At 31.2% G+C, this 13582-nt stretch overlaps 2 protein-coding genes across 2 annotated transcripts in view; one reads left to right on the top strand and one right to left on the bottom strand.

Annotated features, from left to right (window-relative positions):
- Positions 1–198: 198 nt before the first annotated feature.
- On the bottom strand, positions 199–3375 carry LOC126776314 (mediator of RNA polymerase II transcription subunit 24). The gene has a single exon (XM_050498736.1). The coding sequence runs from the start codon at positions 3222–3224 to the stop codon at positions 285–287; it is 2940 nt and encodes a 979-aa protein (XP_050354693.1). The 5' UTR covers positions 3225–3375; the 3' UTR covers positions 199–284.
- A 266-nt stretch (positions 3376–3641) lies between these two features.
- The window catches only part of LOC126776382 (tRNA (adenine(58)-N(1))-methyltransferase catalytic subunit TRMT61A), a 56228-nt gene continuing 46287 nt past the window's right edge, over positions 3642–13582 (top strand). Inside the window, exons 1-4 of the mRNA XM_050498868.1 lie at positions 3642–3888; positions 4055–4211; positions 4519–4661; positions 6415–6544. Coding sequence (XP_050354825.1) covers positions 3694–3888; positions 4055–4211; positions 4519–4661; positions 6415–6544 — 625 coding nt within the window. The 5' untranslated portion in view covers positions 3642–3693. The remainder of the gene's footprint in view (positions 3889–4054; positions 4212–4518; positions 4662–6414; positions 6545–13582) is intronic.

The following is a 13582-nucleotide window of genomic DNA, read 5'->3' as shown; positions in this document are numbered from 1 at the left end:
TATTTTAAGTATATCTACTATATCACGAATCCGTCCGCCATTAGAATTGAAATCAATATTTAGAAATGTATAAATTAAGATTATTTAATTTGCTAAATATGTTGTATATCCCTTTTAATGAAGGTGGTATTGTAAATTTATATTATTAATAGTGACACAAATGAGAAATTGATTTTAAATTATGAAAATAAACAGAAATAATTTAAAATATTGTTTTATTAAACCTTATATACTAAATTACATATAATTAATGCATCAATCAATAGCTAAAAAGTAACAAGTCATTATTCAGGTCTGAGACGCATATTTCTTAATAAACAAAGATCCCTGGCAGTATCTTTTCTTCCATATGATGTAGACAAATCATACAATCGTAAAATCAATCCAACATTGAAATTATCAGGTAATGCTTTTATTAAAGTTGGTATAATTTCAGTTGGCATTTTTTGTAGTACTATTTGAGCTCTTTCCTGACCACATTGAACAATATGTACCATAAATTCGAATATAAATTGAGTTTGAGGTGTAATTTCACCATTCTTTCCTGCGAGTTGAGAAAATGATTTATACAAAACATCTAAAGCTGATTGTAAGGGTTCCCTTATTACCACACTAGATGTGCTTTGACCTTGATTATAATACAAAGAATCTGATGTATTATCATTCATTCTCCTCACTTTACTTGAAGTAGCCATTGTATCTAAATCTTCTGAATCATCATGTCGACGTTTCCTAGATATGTGGACTCTATTTGATATGCTATATTCGAGTGATGCATAAATACTGTAAACACAAAGTTTAGCCAAAATAGCTGATTGAGGCTCAACCAACTCATCACATAGTTTAGCATTATATAGATACTGAGGCAAAACATGTAGTAATAATGCTTCTGTGCACTTTTCAATATTAAAGTGAAACATTGCTAAGATAATATCCACAGATCTGTCTAAATCATCCTGATATCGAAATTTTAACATTTCTTTGATTAAATTTGTTACAAACCATACAGGGCCAGCAGTATTCAGGAGACTCTCAACAATTTGAGTGGCATCTATATGCAAGTATCCTCTTGTTTTAACATCTTCCCATACAGACTGAAGCTGTTCCAAAATTGGTTGTTTTGACACAATACAATGAGTGAATGGCAAAACTTTAGATTTTGGTACTAGCGGTGGATGGATGTCATATTGCATCTTTCTTACTATCTGGCACATCAAAATGGCCCTCTCTTTAAAATTATCAATTTGAGCCAATTCAACTTCACTTGGTGGCGATAAAAACTGTTGGACCATATTTAAAGGTTTTATATACGCATCTTGATGTACAACATTGATATATGAACAAAGCCATACTGAAGCACATACAGCTAATGAAGCCATTTTTTGCCTTAATGAATCTAACATACGCTTGACATCAGCAGACGAAATTGATCCTTGTTCCCATGCAAATAGAATTTCTTTTATAACTCCACATACATTAGTGCATAAGTCATGAGGTTTTAAGTTTGTATTCTTAAAGTCAAAATCGGGTGCACTAAGATGATGGATAAATATATCAACAAGCTGTAAGTCACATTTTTGCAATATTTGTTCTGGTGATTTATGAATGCCTTTGTGTACCATACAGTCTCTGACCCACTGTTCAAAAAATGAATCTCCATTTTCATCAAGAACAGCATCAACCCCATAATCTTGGACAATAGAGCATAGAATTAAAAATGAAATATCAAAGATATAGACTTTTGACTGAGATGCTCCTTTTTCACTAGCTGTTAGGAGAGCAAATTCATTAAACTTGATTAATCTTGAAACAAATAACTTCAGTTTCCCTTCTACTGTAGCAACAGGCAGAATTGTATCTAAAGTAGTACCCCCTACAATTTGACAAAGCATTACATATAATGAATCTTGAGTTTTATGGAAATCTCCTCCCATAGTTTTAAGCATTCCAGCGAATGTTGGCTCTGCACGGGTTATAAATGATAGAACAGACCCTTGAAGACCTGTTGGTTCTAATTTTTGAAGTTTAATATCCTTACTTTCTCTTTTCTGGTTGAAGTATGCAAGTTGGGCCTCTGATATTACATTTAGTTTAACTAAAGGCTCCAATAAAGATATAACACTATTGCAAGAATTCTTAGTATCGACAACATCAAGAAGTGGGGTACCTTGTAACAGCTTTTCAAATGCTTCCACTACCTCTACAGAGTAATCACCATCTTTATTAGTAGTACCGCAAGTATTATGAAGATAGTTAATAACTTGAGGCAATTTTAGAAATGTAAATGCAGCCCACAGTGCTTGTTTAGATGCATCTTTACTAGCATCATTTAAGGAAATGAAACATGCTCGGATTAATTCACAATACAGTCTAGATAAAGGATAACTTTTAATTCTTTGTATCATCATGAGCTGGCTGGCTAATTGCTGAATATCTGCACTGGGATTAGCTAACACATTGACTGCTATTAAAGCTTGAAGACAATGAGTGACAGTCTCCGGTTTAGTATTTAATGGAGCTATCTTATCAATATCCATATTACATATCTTCTGCAAAGTATCATGTATTGTAACTGGTGCTTTAAATTGAGTGTTCATCATCATGAAAGCTGTAATCTCCTGGCACTTTTTTGTAACTTCATTAAACTCATCCGGATCGTTTTGTTTAGCAAGATAAAACATAGACAACAAAAAGTCAGAATGAACAATTGAATTAAGGAGGGATGTGGATTTTTCCAAAAGTTCTTGGCTTTGTATAGGATTTGATGATGGATATTTACTCAATGAATAATGATAGACTTGGAGTAACCATAAGATGATAGATGATACAGCAAACGCCAATATTTCTTCTTCCATTTTGCTACGACAAGTAATACTGTCAAGAAAACCTTCTAAAAATTCTAAGAGACTTAAGATACAGTGAGGTTTATGAAAGGCGTCGAATTTGGCTATTCTTTGCAGTACAGCAGCATATGACACTAAATGTGATGCCAAGGAATGTTTAAGATATGATATTACCAATTGATTTGCACCGCAGCCTACCATAGCTTGTTGAAGAATACAATCAGCCAGGTTATATAAGTCTCCACTGACGCCTCTTGGAAGAATAGTCTTGATATTTATCCCCCATTGAATATCAGTCCATCTTTCACGCCACGCTTTCAAAATTAAAGCTTTAAGAGAGCTTGTTTTACTGGTCATTTTAGAAGCATCCATTTTCACCATCTTTATTTGCCACTTTAGTGAAAATATTTAAGTCTTTTGACACAACCATGCGACGCTCCGTTAAACTTTACTTTTGGTCTCATTTGTTTAAAAATTCTCAACTAAGCTTATTCTTACATTAAAATGAATTTCACAAAACATCACAAATCACAATTTTGATTTTGACTTTTGAGGCTTAGATACTTCACTATATATGTGACGTTTCATGTCAAATAAACCACAGATTGTTTTATTACACAATGAAAGTATTCACTAAATATGATTTTTGTTTTTAAATACAAAACAATATCTAAAAAAATGAATGTTCTTTATTTAAAAACAATATGGTTCTTAAGCATGTATTTATGAAACGTAAAATGAAACATATTTAAAACAACTTAAGATAGGATAACGTCAAAGTCAAACTCACATGTCTATTAGTAAACATTGTTTTCGTTTCGTTAAAAACTTAACTTTTTATTTATACAAAATGAGTTTTAGGAATTATAAGTCCAAAATAGACGAAGGTGACATAGTAATCCTCTATTTAAGTAATAATCTTCATGCTATAGAAGTGAAATCGGAAATAAAAAATAAAAAAGGTGAAATGGTTGAGAATGTTTACCAAACAACATTTGGTGCTTTAAAGGTTAGAAACCTTATAGGAGTTGATTACGGTAGTAGAGTAAGTTATTTTTTTTCCTTATAATCACAATAATATTATTCTTAACATATCAAAATGCCCAAAATAGTACAAATATAAGGCAGAACATTGTTAAGAAACTATTATTTTTAAATAATAATGTAAGCCTAAACAATAACAAAATATATTTAAAATTTCATTCGCACAGGTTGAACTATCAAGGGGCTGGGGACATGTATTGCAACCTACACCGGAATCATGGTCTCTGACACTCCCACATAGGACTCAAATTATATACACTCCTGACATTAGCATGATAATGTTACAGCTAGATTTGGTACCAGGATGTGTTGTTATTGAAGCTGGTATTAATTTTTATTACTTATATTTTATAACCATTGTCATGCTTGAACTTATTCACTTGACATTTATTTATTGAAAGATAAAAGAAAAGATTACATGAAAAACTTATAATCTTGAAAATATGAATTTTAATCATAATTTCCCCATTCAATATTTTTTTTATATTAATATATTATTAATATCTTGGTGAAATATAAAAAAATTACTTACTTTAAAAATATTATATACTATTGTCTTGAAATTTATTAAATAATATTAAACCAAGATAAAGCCTATCAAATTTAAGCAATTGTCATATTTTTTAATCAGGCACTGGTAGTGGTTCTTTAACGCATGCCCTGATCCGTCGCATTCGGCCACATGGTCATGTATACACGTTCGACTTTCATGATCATAGGGCAAAACTTGCTCAAGAAGAATTTGATGACCATGGACTGTCTGATTTTGTTACTGTAAGTATATTTATATATATATATGACATGACATATTCATGACAATCAACTAAAAGTTTATGATTTAGTAACAATAATTATAGTGAATGCATAAGTGGACTCTTTACTTGACCTGTTCTAAAAAAAATATAATTTATACAGAAAATCACTTATCAATTACTTATAATTTAGCAATGTCATAGTTGCCATGCAGTAGGATTCTTTATCTATTTGTGTGATCTTAAGCTAAAGATTTAAGTATAGTTTTAGCCAGAGGCATATTTACACAGCAGCTTGAATATTTGAGAGGGAATTCAGAGACCAAATATCTTTTTATTGTGTTTACCATATAGCAAGAAAAAACAGATTTCTAATGAGACGAGATGGCCTAGTGGTAAGAACGCGTGAATCTTAACCGATGATCGTGGGTTCAAACCCGGGCAAGCACCACTGAATTTTCATATGCTTAAATTGTGATTATAATTCATCTCATGCTTAACGGTAAAGGAAAACATCGTGAGGAAACCTGCATGTGTCTTATTTCACTGAAATTCTGCCACATGTGTATTTCACAAACCCACATTGGAGCAGCGTGGTGGAATAAGCTCCAAAACCTTCTCCTCCAAATAGGAGAGGAGGCCTTAGCCCAGCAGTGGGACATTCACAGGCTGTTACTGTACTTACTGAATAGAAAGAAGTTTTCAAGACGTCTTGTCGATGATTTTTCTTCCCTTTTATTCAAAATTTGAGATATTATATTTTTAGTGAAATTTCAACCAAATTGTTAAATTACAAAAATAACGTAGCACTCAGGTTGTAACAATTAGAGGCAATATGCATAGCTTATACTTGAAAATGGCAAATGGAACGATATCCGTCACTGGTTTTAATCAAACAGAATTTATTATGTATGGTTAATATGGTTGATACATTTTATTATTCTAAATATATTTACATTGAAAATTGATACAAATTGATTGATTGTAAAACGTCACGTAGGAAACATAAAAATATTCGGTAAACCGATTAAGCTTAATACTCTGTTATCTATAGTTCTGTTGATTTTTTTGACGAGTGACGTTAAGTACCGAGAAGAAAAGGGCGTACTGATGTAAATATCTGAACTTTAAAGTCATTATAATAAATTACGACATTAAGCTCTAGTTTCTCTGTATGAATATTTTTTAAAGACACGAGCAAATGTACCATTCTGGTAAATTATCTTAGCACTTATATAGATTATATAGATAGGCACTTTAAGAAATACAAACTACGGTATAAGAAAACATCACGATCTAAGATGTTAGGTTCCTTGTGTCTTCTAACACTAGCTCATCATTCATACTGGATCACAACAATACGAAATATTATTGTTTGGAGATAGAAATACCAGTTACAAAATGGCCGTTCTAAAATTTATCTAAAATTTATTTCTCTTTTTCTATCATAATTAATTTGACATTCGAAAGAAGACAAAGCATTGTGTAAATACAGCCTTGAGAATTGTAGTTGTTATTTAAGAAACATTTTATAATACTTGTGCAAAGACGGTTTAATATAATAAAATAGTAAAACATTATATTATTTAAATGTTCGTTTTATCGACATTGTAACTGAACATAGTATTTTAATTTTTAATGGTAGACAATGACCTACTTTACAATGCCTAATGTATTTATACTCTTTTATTTCATACACAGTAACTAATTAAATGCTTTTTGTTTAAATCAGTTATGTTTATCATCTCTTAATTGTTTCGTATTTTTTTTATAAGGCACGACACAGGGATGTGTTAGCAGATGGTTTTGGAGAAGAGCTCACTGGAAAGGCCGATGCAGTTTTCTTGGATCTACCTAGCCCTTGGTCTGGTATTCCCCATGCTGTTGCTGCTATAAAGAATGGAGGTGAGAATTGTTTTCAAACTATAATCGAATAATTTATTTAAACAAAATCGATCATTTCTTCGTATTTATGGATAATTATAGTCTTAACAGAAACCATTAATCAAATAACTTCCCAAGAATCGAATAAATGAAGTATATTGCGTGATTATTTATTTAAATACTTAATTTAGATGCAAATTGAATCCAAACGAATCCTTTTATAGCTCTAAACTATTTATCTGGTCCTTAATCTTTAATAAAGCCATAAACTACAATATCCTCCGATTAAAATAACAATAAATGCCGCACCTATATTATATCAGCAATAATTGTAAATGCAAGTGTATCAACATGTTTTAAATAACAGTTTATAATACAAATGTAACTACGGTAGCTTCCATAAGACTCCTCTATGGGTGAATTATTAAGAAAAATTTCAAAAGCCGAGGCCGATAGCTTTTTATAAGTAGACATATTGTAAGACTATCATCCGAAAGCATGGATATATAAAATTTGATTATACTTTTTTTTAAAAAACGAAATAGAAAATTTAATAGAACATTTATTTTTTAAAAGATCGTTGTTTTCAAATTCAAGCAAGCATCACTGATTTGGGCTATCGACTAGATCATTTATGTGTGTTCATATTTTCCCGCATAACTTTTAAACTATTTATCATAATTCGACATACATATAAGGTGTCGTTAGAAACTTGTTAATCCTCCGCTGGTCATCATCTGCTTAATTAATATTAACTGATCTGAACTTAATTGATCGGCGATGACGGAAAAACGCCGTGAAGAATACCTATTGTGAAAAAATTGTACTGACCAAATGAAGAATTATATCCACCAAAATTCAGTAGATCAGCATGATCGAATAATTGCTAAGAATTCGTATAGAATATTTTCTTTGATTTTTTCATTTCATTGCATGTTATATACGTATTTTATGATTAAAACCCTATACCATAGTAGCGATGAACGGCAACGTTGTTAACGTTTCGCGTTTTGATACAATTTGTAGTACATCCATACAAAACTGTAATGCAATACTTAAATTCACAATACATGAAACAAATCACATTCGTAAAGCTAACGAAAGGAACCATCTAGATAAAGATAAACTATCGCGGCAGGAAACTACAGATCCTTATAAATCGACAGAATCGATTGCAATCTGATTACCCAGTGTCGATTATACCGATCCGCCTGTAAGTTATTCGATTCTATTCATTAAACATGCTAGTGCTGAACTAGATAACGAATTTAAAATCGATTCATTGAGTTGAGAGTCGTTTAACCTTAGCTCTGATGATAGGGTTGCGGATATTATATATTTATTTATTATGATCGATTTTACTTTAATTTGTTCTTATTAAAGTACATTTTTTTTATAGAATAGGAAGGCGGACGAGCATGTGGGCCACCTGATGATAAGTGGTCACCAACACCCATAGACATTGGCATTGTAAGAAATGTTAACCATCGCTTACATCACCAATGTGCCACCTACCTTGGGAACTACGATGTTATGTCCCTTGTACCTGTAATTACACTGGCTCACTCACCCTTCAAACCGGAACACAACAATACCAAGTATTGCTGTTTTTCGGTAGAATATCAAATGAGTGGGTGGTACCTACCCAAACGAGCTTGCCCAAAGCTCTACCACCAGTAAACATTACTTATGCTTTGGTTGTAAATGGTGAACATCTTTATATATATTTTTTTAAATAATCTACACGTAACATATCAAATCCGATTGCTGAAGTGCGTCGACGAGATGACAATATACGACCGTGTAAAAAAGTAATTTCTAAATAAAATATTATAAGTAAACTACTAGGTCGCCATCGTCCATAAACATTAAGGCTCCGTATGAAATATTACCTTTCTTCGCTAATCTAAATCGCCACAAACCTTGAAAACTATGTGTTATGTCCCTTGGGCCTTACCTGTCTGCCTATCAGCCTTACTGCTCCCTCTCCCCTCTCGCACGTGGGTGAAACCGCGGGCGGAAACTATTCTAATATAAATCAAACAGCGTAACCTTAACAATCACTATAAATTAATTATAGACCTTAATAAAGATTAATTGTATTCATATAAGAATCTGGATTTAAAGTGAACAGACGTGGAATTTCTATCAATCTACGTTACATGCTATACTAATGCAACTACGCTAATTAATGAAATATTTTATTATATTTTATGAGAAAATAAAGGTCACTAATCTAAAAACTACTAAATTCAGTATTATATGTAATTTGTTGTTGTTGCTTGTTTCCATTGCTGTTTGAGTGGGAGATAAGGCTTTGTTATTTGCATTGCCATCCATCCTTTCCACCACACCCTTTTGGGTAAAACTTGAGGCTCTATTTTAAATATAAATTGGCCAACATTTATTTTTCAATATAAAACACGACACGACGATAACTAAAATTAAAACTAATTAAATAAGAACATTTCTGTAATTAACATTATATGAAATATATAATTGACAACCCTATAGTGTTGTGCCTAATTGGTAGATCCTTATAAAATCTAGATACGCATCTCTCAAGCCGCTCACAAACAAATGACACATTTTGTTATTTATCCTTGAAGGCTTTTAGCTGCCCTATTGTTATTCGACAGCGAGTTTTTAAACCATGATGTAATATACCATTGTAATTGAAATATTTCAGTAATTGCGTACTAAATATGGTTATCAAAGACATTCTTAATTCAAATTGTATACATGTAACTTACATATAACGACTTTAGGAATTATTTTAATTTATGAAGACTACTAAAACAGCTGATTTATTATTCGGAAATCTATTGCAGTATAGTAATGAATTTTATGTGGTTTTATTTAATTTTTATATGGTAATTCTAATAATTAAACCAAAATCAGATCTCAATCAAAGAAGTAAAGTACCAACCCTTAAACTTACTGGTAGACAAAGGCATCTCCTTTTAAGGAGACAAATTGTAGCTTATTCGACCAAGTAATTCTAATTGGAAGTTTTATTTGGCACTTGGATATTTTCCCACGATATTTTCCATCACTGTTGAGCACGAGATGAATTAGAAACTCAAATAAGGCTTATAGTAATTCAATTACGACTGCCGGGATTTGAACCAACGATCTTATGTACGTTGTCGACATAAGTAATTTCGGTTATACCTACTAAGTTTTAATATTTACAAATAAGTAAATTGTTCTTAAAAGCATCTTTTATATAGCTTTATTATATTGCCGCAGTAAAGCATGAAACGGTTAATCGTTCTTAAGACAGAGGCCTAATAAAACCATCCTAGGAAAATGGCTTCGAATTTAAAATGCCCTATTTATTTCCCTTCGAGAGAAAACTTTATGGTCAAAGTCGATGTACAACGTCATTAAAGGATTTCTAATATGGCTAACGAAATACTTTTTGTTTATTTTCAATTCACAGAGTACTAAAAGTGCGTTCTTATTATGCGTATACGTATATAATTCTATACCTATAAATCGTTGGCTCTACCAACGCCACTTTCAAAATGTATATATAAGCGAAAAATATAAGAAAAAATAAGTTATTTAGTTAAATTACGAACCTGTAATCTGTATGTACTTCTGACAACGTGTATGTAAAATTTCATGACGATCGTTTGGATAGTTAAGACATGAAAGCGTAACAATAAAACTCAGTACTAGTAAGGAGTATTTTGAACGTATTCTTCGTTGAATACAAAGTAATATGTATATTCTGATATCGGACGCAATACACGAACGTAATAGCGGTTATATCATATTCACAACTAAACTTGATAGACCGACAGATATTATTATATCTGAATAATAATAATATTATCTTTATTCCTCAGGCAACAAGGCCCATACTTTTGGTACATTATAATTATACATAACATTACATAATATACATTAATAATTAGAATCAAAATCACACTCACAATCACAAAAATAATAATAATTAAAATATATAAGAATTAAAAATGAGCCAATTATATGACATAAAAAAGAGCAAATAATACATATATTGAGATAAAATAAAATAGGAAATTAAATTGATCGCGTATGAGGCACATGAACCAGAGCATCACGTAGACCTCCGGATCATCCGCCTCATCACAATAAAGAAAATAAAATTATTCTGTCCGAACTGATATTATAAAGCTGAAGGGTTTGTATGTTTGAACGCAATAGTCTCGAGGACCCTTATCAGATCACTCTTGTGTCTGTTTGTCCATCTGTCTCAGCATGGAATATCGTACAAATAGAGTTCGGTGATCTAAACAATGTTTTAATAGAGTAAATACAGAGATTCTGGTGAATAATATATAATATGATAATAGTTAAAGTGACGTTACAAGTAAACATAATATAATATTCGTAGGATTTTATGTATCATGTAGCATGACTTGTTGGTAGGGCTTTATGCAAGCCCATCTTGGTTGATACCGTCCACTCATCAAATATTCTACCGCTAAATAGCAATACTTAGTGTCGTTTCGTTTCAGTTTGAAGGGTGAGTGAGCCAATGTAACTACAGGCACAAGAGATATAACATCTTCGTTCCTAAGGTTTGCGGAAGAAGCGGAGAAATGGTTAATACTTCTTACATCACCAATGAGTATGGGCGGTGGTGACCACTTACCATCAGGTAGATCCTTATGCCCATCCTTTAAAAAAAAAAGAAAGATAAGTGTCTTAAAAATATTTCCAATTGTATTCGCATTATTCATATTGTAAACATATTGATACAATAATCGTTAAATATATATCACAGGCGTATCTAACAAGACTTTCGGTCTCTCATAGACTCTATGATTTCTATAGGCTTATTTATCGTCCGTCGACCGTTGTCCAAATATGTCTTATTAATAAATGGTTCGTCGACACACTGAAGGTCTAAGCTAACAATGGCTGAGAAATATTAGTACTGTTCTTTGTAAACCTCATTCATACACTCTATATACAAATGGACATAACAGTTCATTTTACTATGGTCAATTATACATAGGATTGTATTCTATCTTATAGACGATACTTTGTCTCTTATGAAAGCTTGTTCGTTTTCAAAATAATATTAGAAAGTCTGCTTTACAGAAAATGAAGATTTTTATGATTGAAATGTTCAAGCTTTGTTATTTTCTCATAGTATATAAGCTATTTTGTTCTATTTTATTATTATTTTTATCATTTTATGTTTTACTTATAATTAATCACTACATTTAGCTGTTTAAATTTCAAACAAAGTTTTGTTTTTATATTTATGTTTTAGTGTGATTGTTAGTAAACCAAATAAATAAATAAAATAGATACGCGCTTTCTTACACAAATGTAGTATTGAAATCAGAATGTTAAATAATTCCCGGTATGCACAAAACATTTTAATCAGAGGAATGCGCATGCGCATTCCACAAAAAGAGCATTTAATGATACCCAAGCACTATTACTAGCACTTACTAAGTGTCCGGCCGTAATCGCAGCATTTAGTACACTTACAAATGTCTGGTCTCGGAACATGACATATCAATGTAACTGAGCCCTCTCCCATGGTGGTCTAGACACAGAACGAACGAAAGTCTAATAAGACAGCCCCTTGCCTCAGCTGTCTCGGTTAGGACGTTATCTTCAACTGAAAAATAGCACCTTTTGTGCTTAAACCAAACGAACTAGCCTTTACAAGGGTTACGAATTTTAGCGCAACTTTGTATCTTTTTGTTGAACTCATAATGTAGTGAGAATACATTAATGTTTTATAGTTTTATGTTTTAAATATTTTTATTGCTCATTTTGAAGACATGTTACAGTTGTTAGAATCTCTTTTTGGAAGGATAGTGTTCTATTATATCCTCGTATATATTTAATATTCAAATTACGATATTGACCACAAATTAACAAATTAATTTGCCTTCAATTTCTATTTATTAATTTGCGCATATCCACCAACCCGCATTGAAGCAGCGTGGTGAAATAAGTACCGAAACTTTTCCCCAAGAAGTGTGGAACTATGAGTTTATTATTTTATAGCAGCATATGTCTTGTGTTAGACTCATACTGATCATTTACTTTAAAATAGTCTTTTAAGTAGCAATGTGATAATTTTAAAGCATTAACACCGTTTAATTTTCATTGAGATAGCATTACTAAATGCGTAATCGAGTATCAAATAACCGAGACTAAGCTCACTTCATAAATTCATTCACTTTAAATAAATGTCTGCAGCGCGAATTGCAAGTGTAAGTTATAAATCAACAACGTAACTATCATCATGACTCCGCCAATCTCGTAACTGGTCAACTGTCAACACTTTACCGATAACTGACAATATTATCGCCTTGCACTCTGTGGTCATTCGAAGCAATTATTATACAAGAACAAATATAAAACTTTAAGGAAATATACCTGATTCCAATTTTGAAATTTGAATAATTGGTATTTTTATAAATAACTATTCTTTTTTTTAGGAAAGACGCAATATTCACTCACTTATAAGTGTAGCCTATGTGCGGTGAATATGTATTATATATTTTGAGATATCAGAAAATCTGTAGATCGTTGTTAAAATTATGTTTTAATATTTAAAAAAATATACATGCCATTTATCCTATTGAAAAAACTTAAATTAGTTTTCCTAGATTTTCATAAAGGATATATTATTTTAATGGTAAATAATATTGACATTAATGATTAATTAACAAGAGTTTAACTACTGAGTTTCTCCGGGTTCTTCTCGATAAAATCTACATGGATACCAGTAGGAACTTTAAATTATTTTTGTAATATAATTTGATGAAATACTTATAAGAACATACTGGAATAAAGTGTATTTTTAATTTTGATTGTTGTCGGATTTATTGTTTGGAATCTCAAATATTATTAACATTTTACATCTGAATTTTATCCGTCTGAAGTTGGAACATTTGATATTTTTTTGTTTTAAGTAATTAACGAACATTTAATTTTTGAAACATGAAGCTTAACGGTTAGCATCGTCGCTAACTTATTTAAACTATATATGTATTTATTTATATATTAAGCAATTGTTCAGTTATAACACAA

Source organism: Nymphalis io, chromosome 20 (genome assembly GCF_905147045.1).
Source record: "Nymphalis io chromosome 20, ilAglIoxx1.1, whole genome shotgun sequence".
Classification (NCBI taxonomy): Eukaryota; Metazoa; Arthropoda; class Insecta; order Lepidoptera; family Nymphalidae; genus Nymphalis; species Nymphalis io.
The sequence above is the reverse complement of the archived record's forward strand: the minus strand, read 5'-3'. Positions and strand labels throughout refer to the sequence as shown.

Excerpts from the sequence above, each read along its gene's own strand:
- LOC126776314 (XM_050498736.1), bottom strand. The coding sequence starts at position 3,224 with ATGGTGAAAATGGATGCTTCTAAAATGACCAGTAAAACAAGCTCTCTT.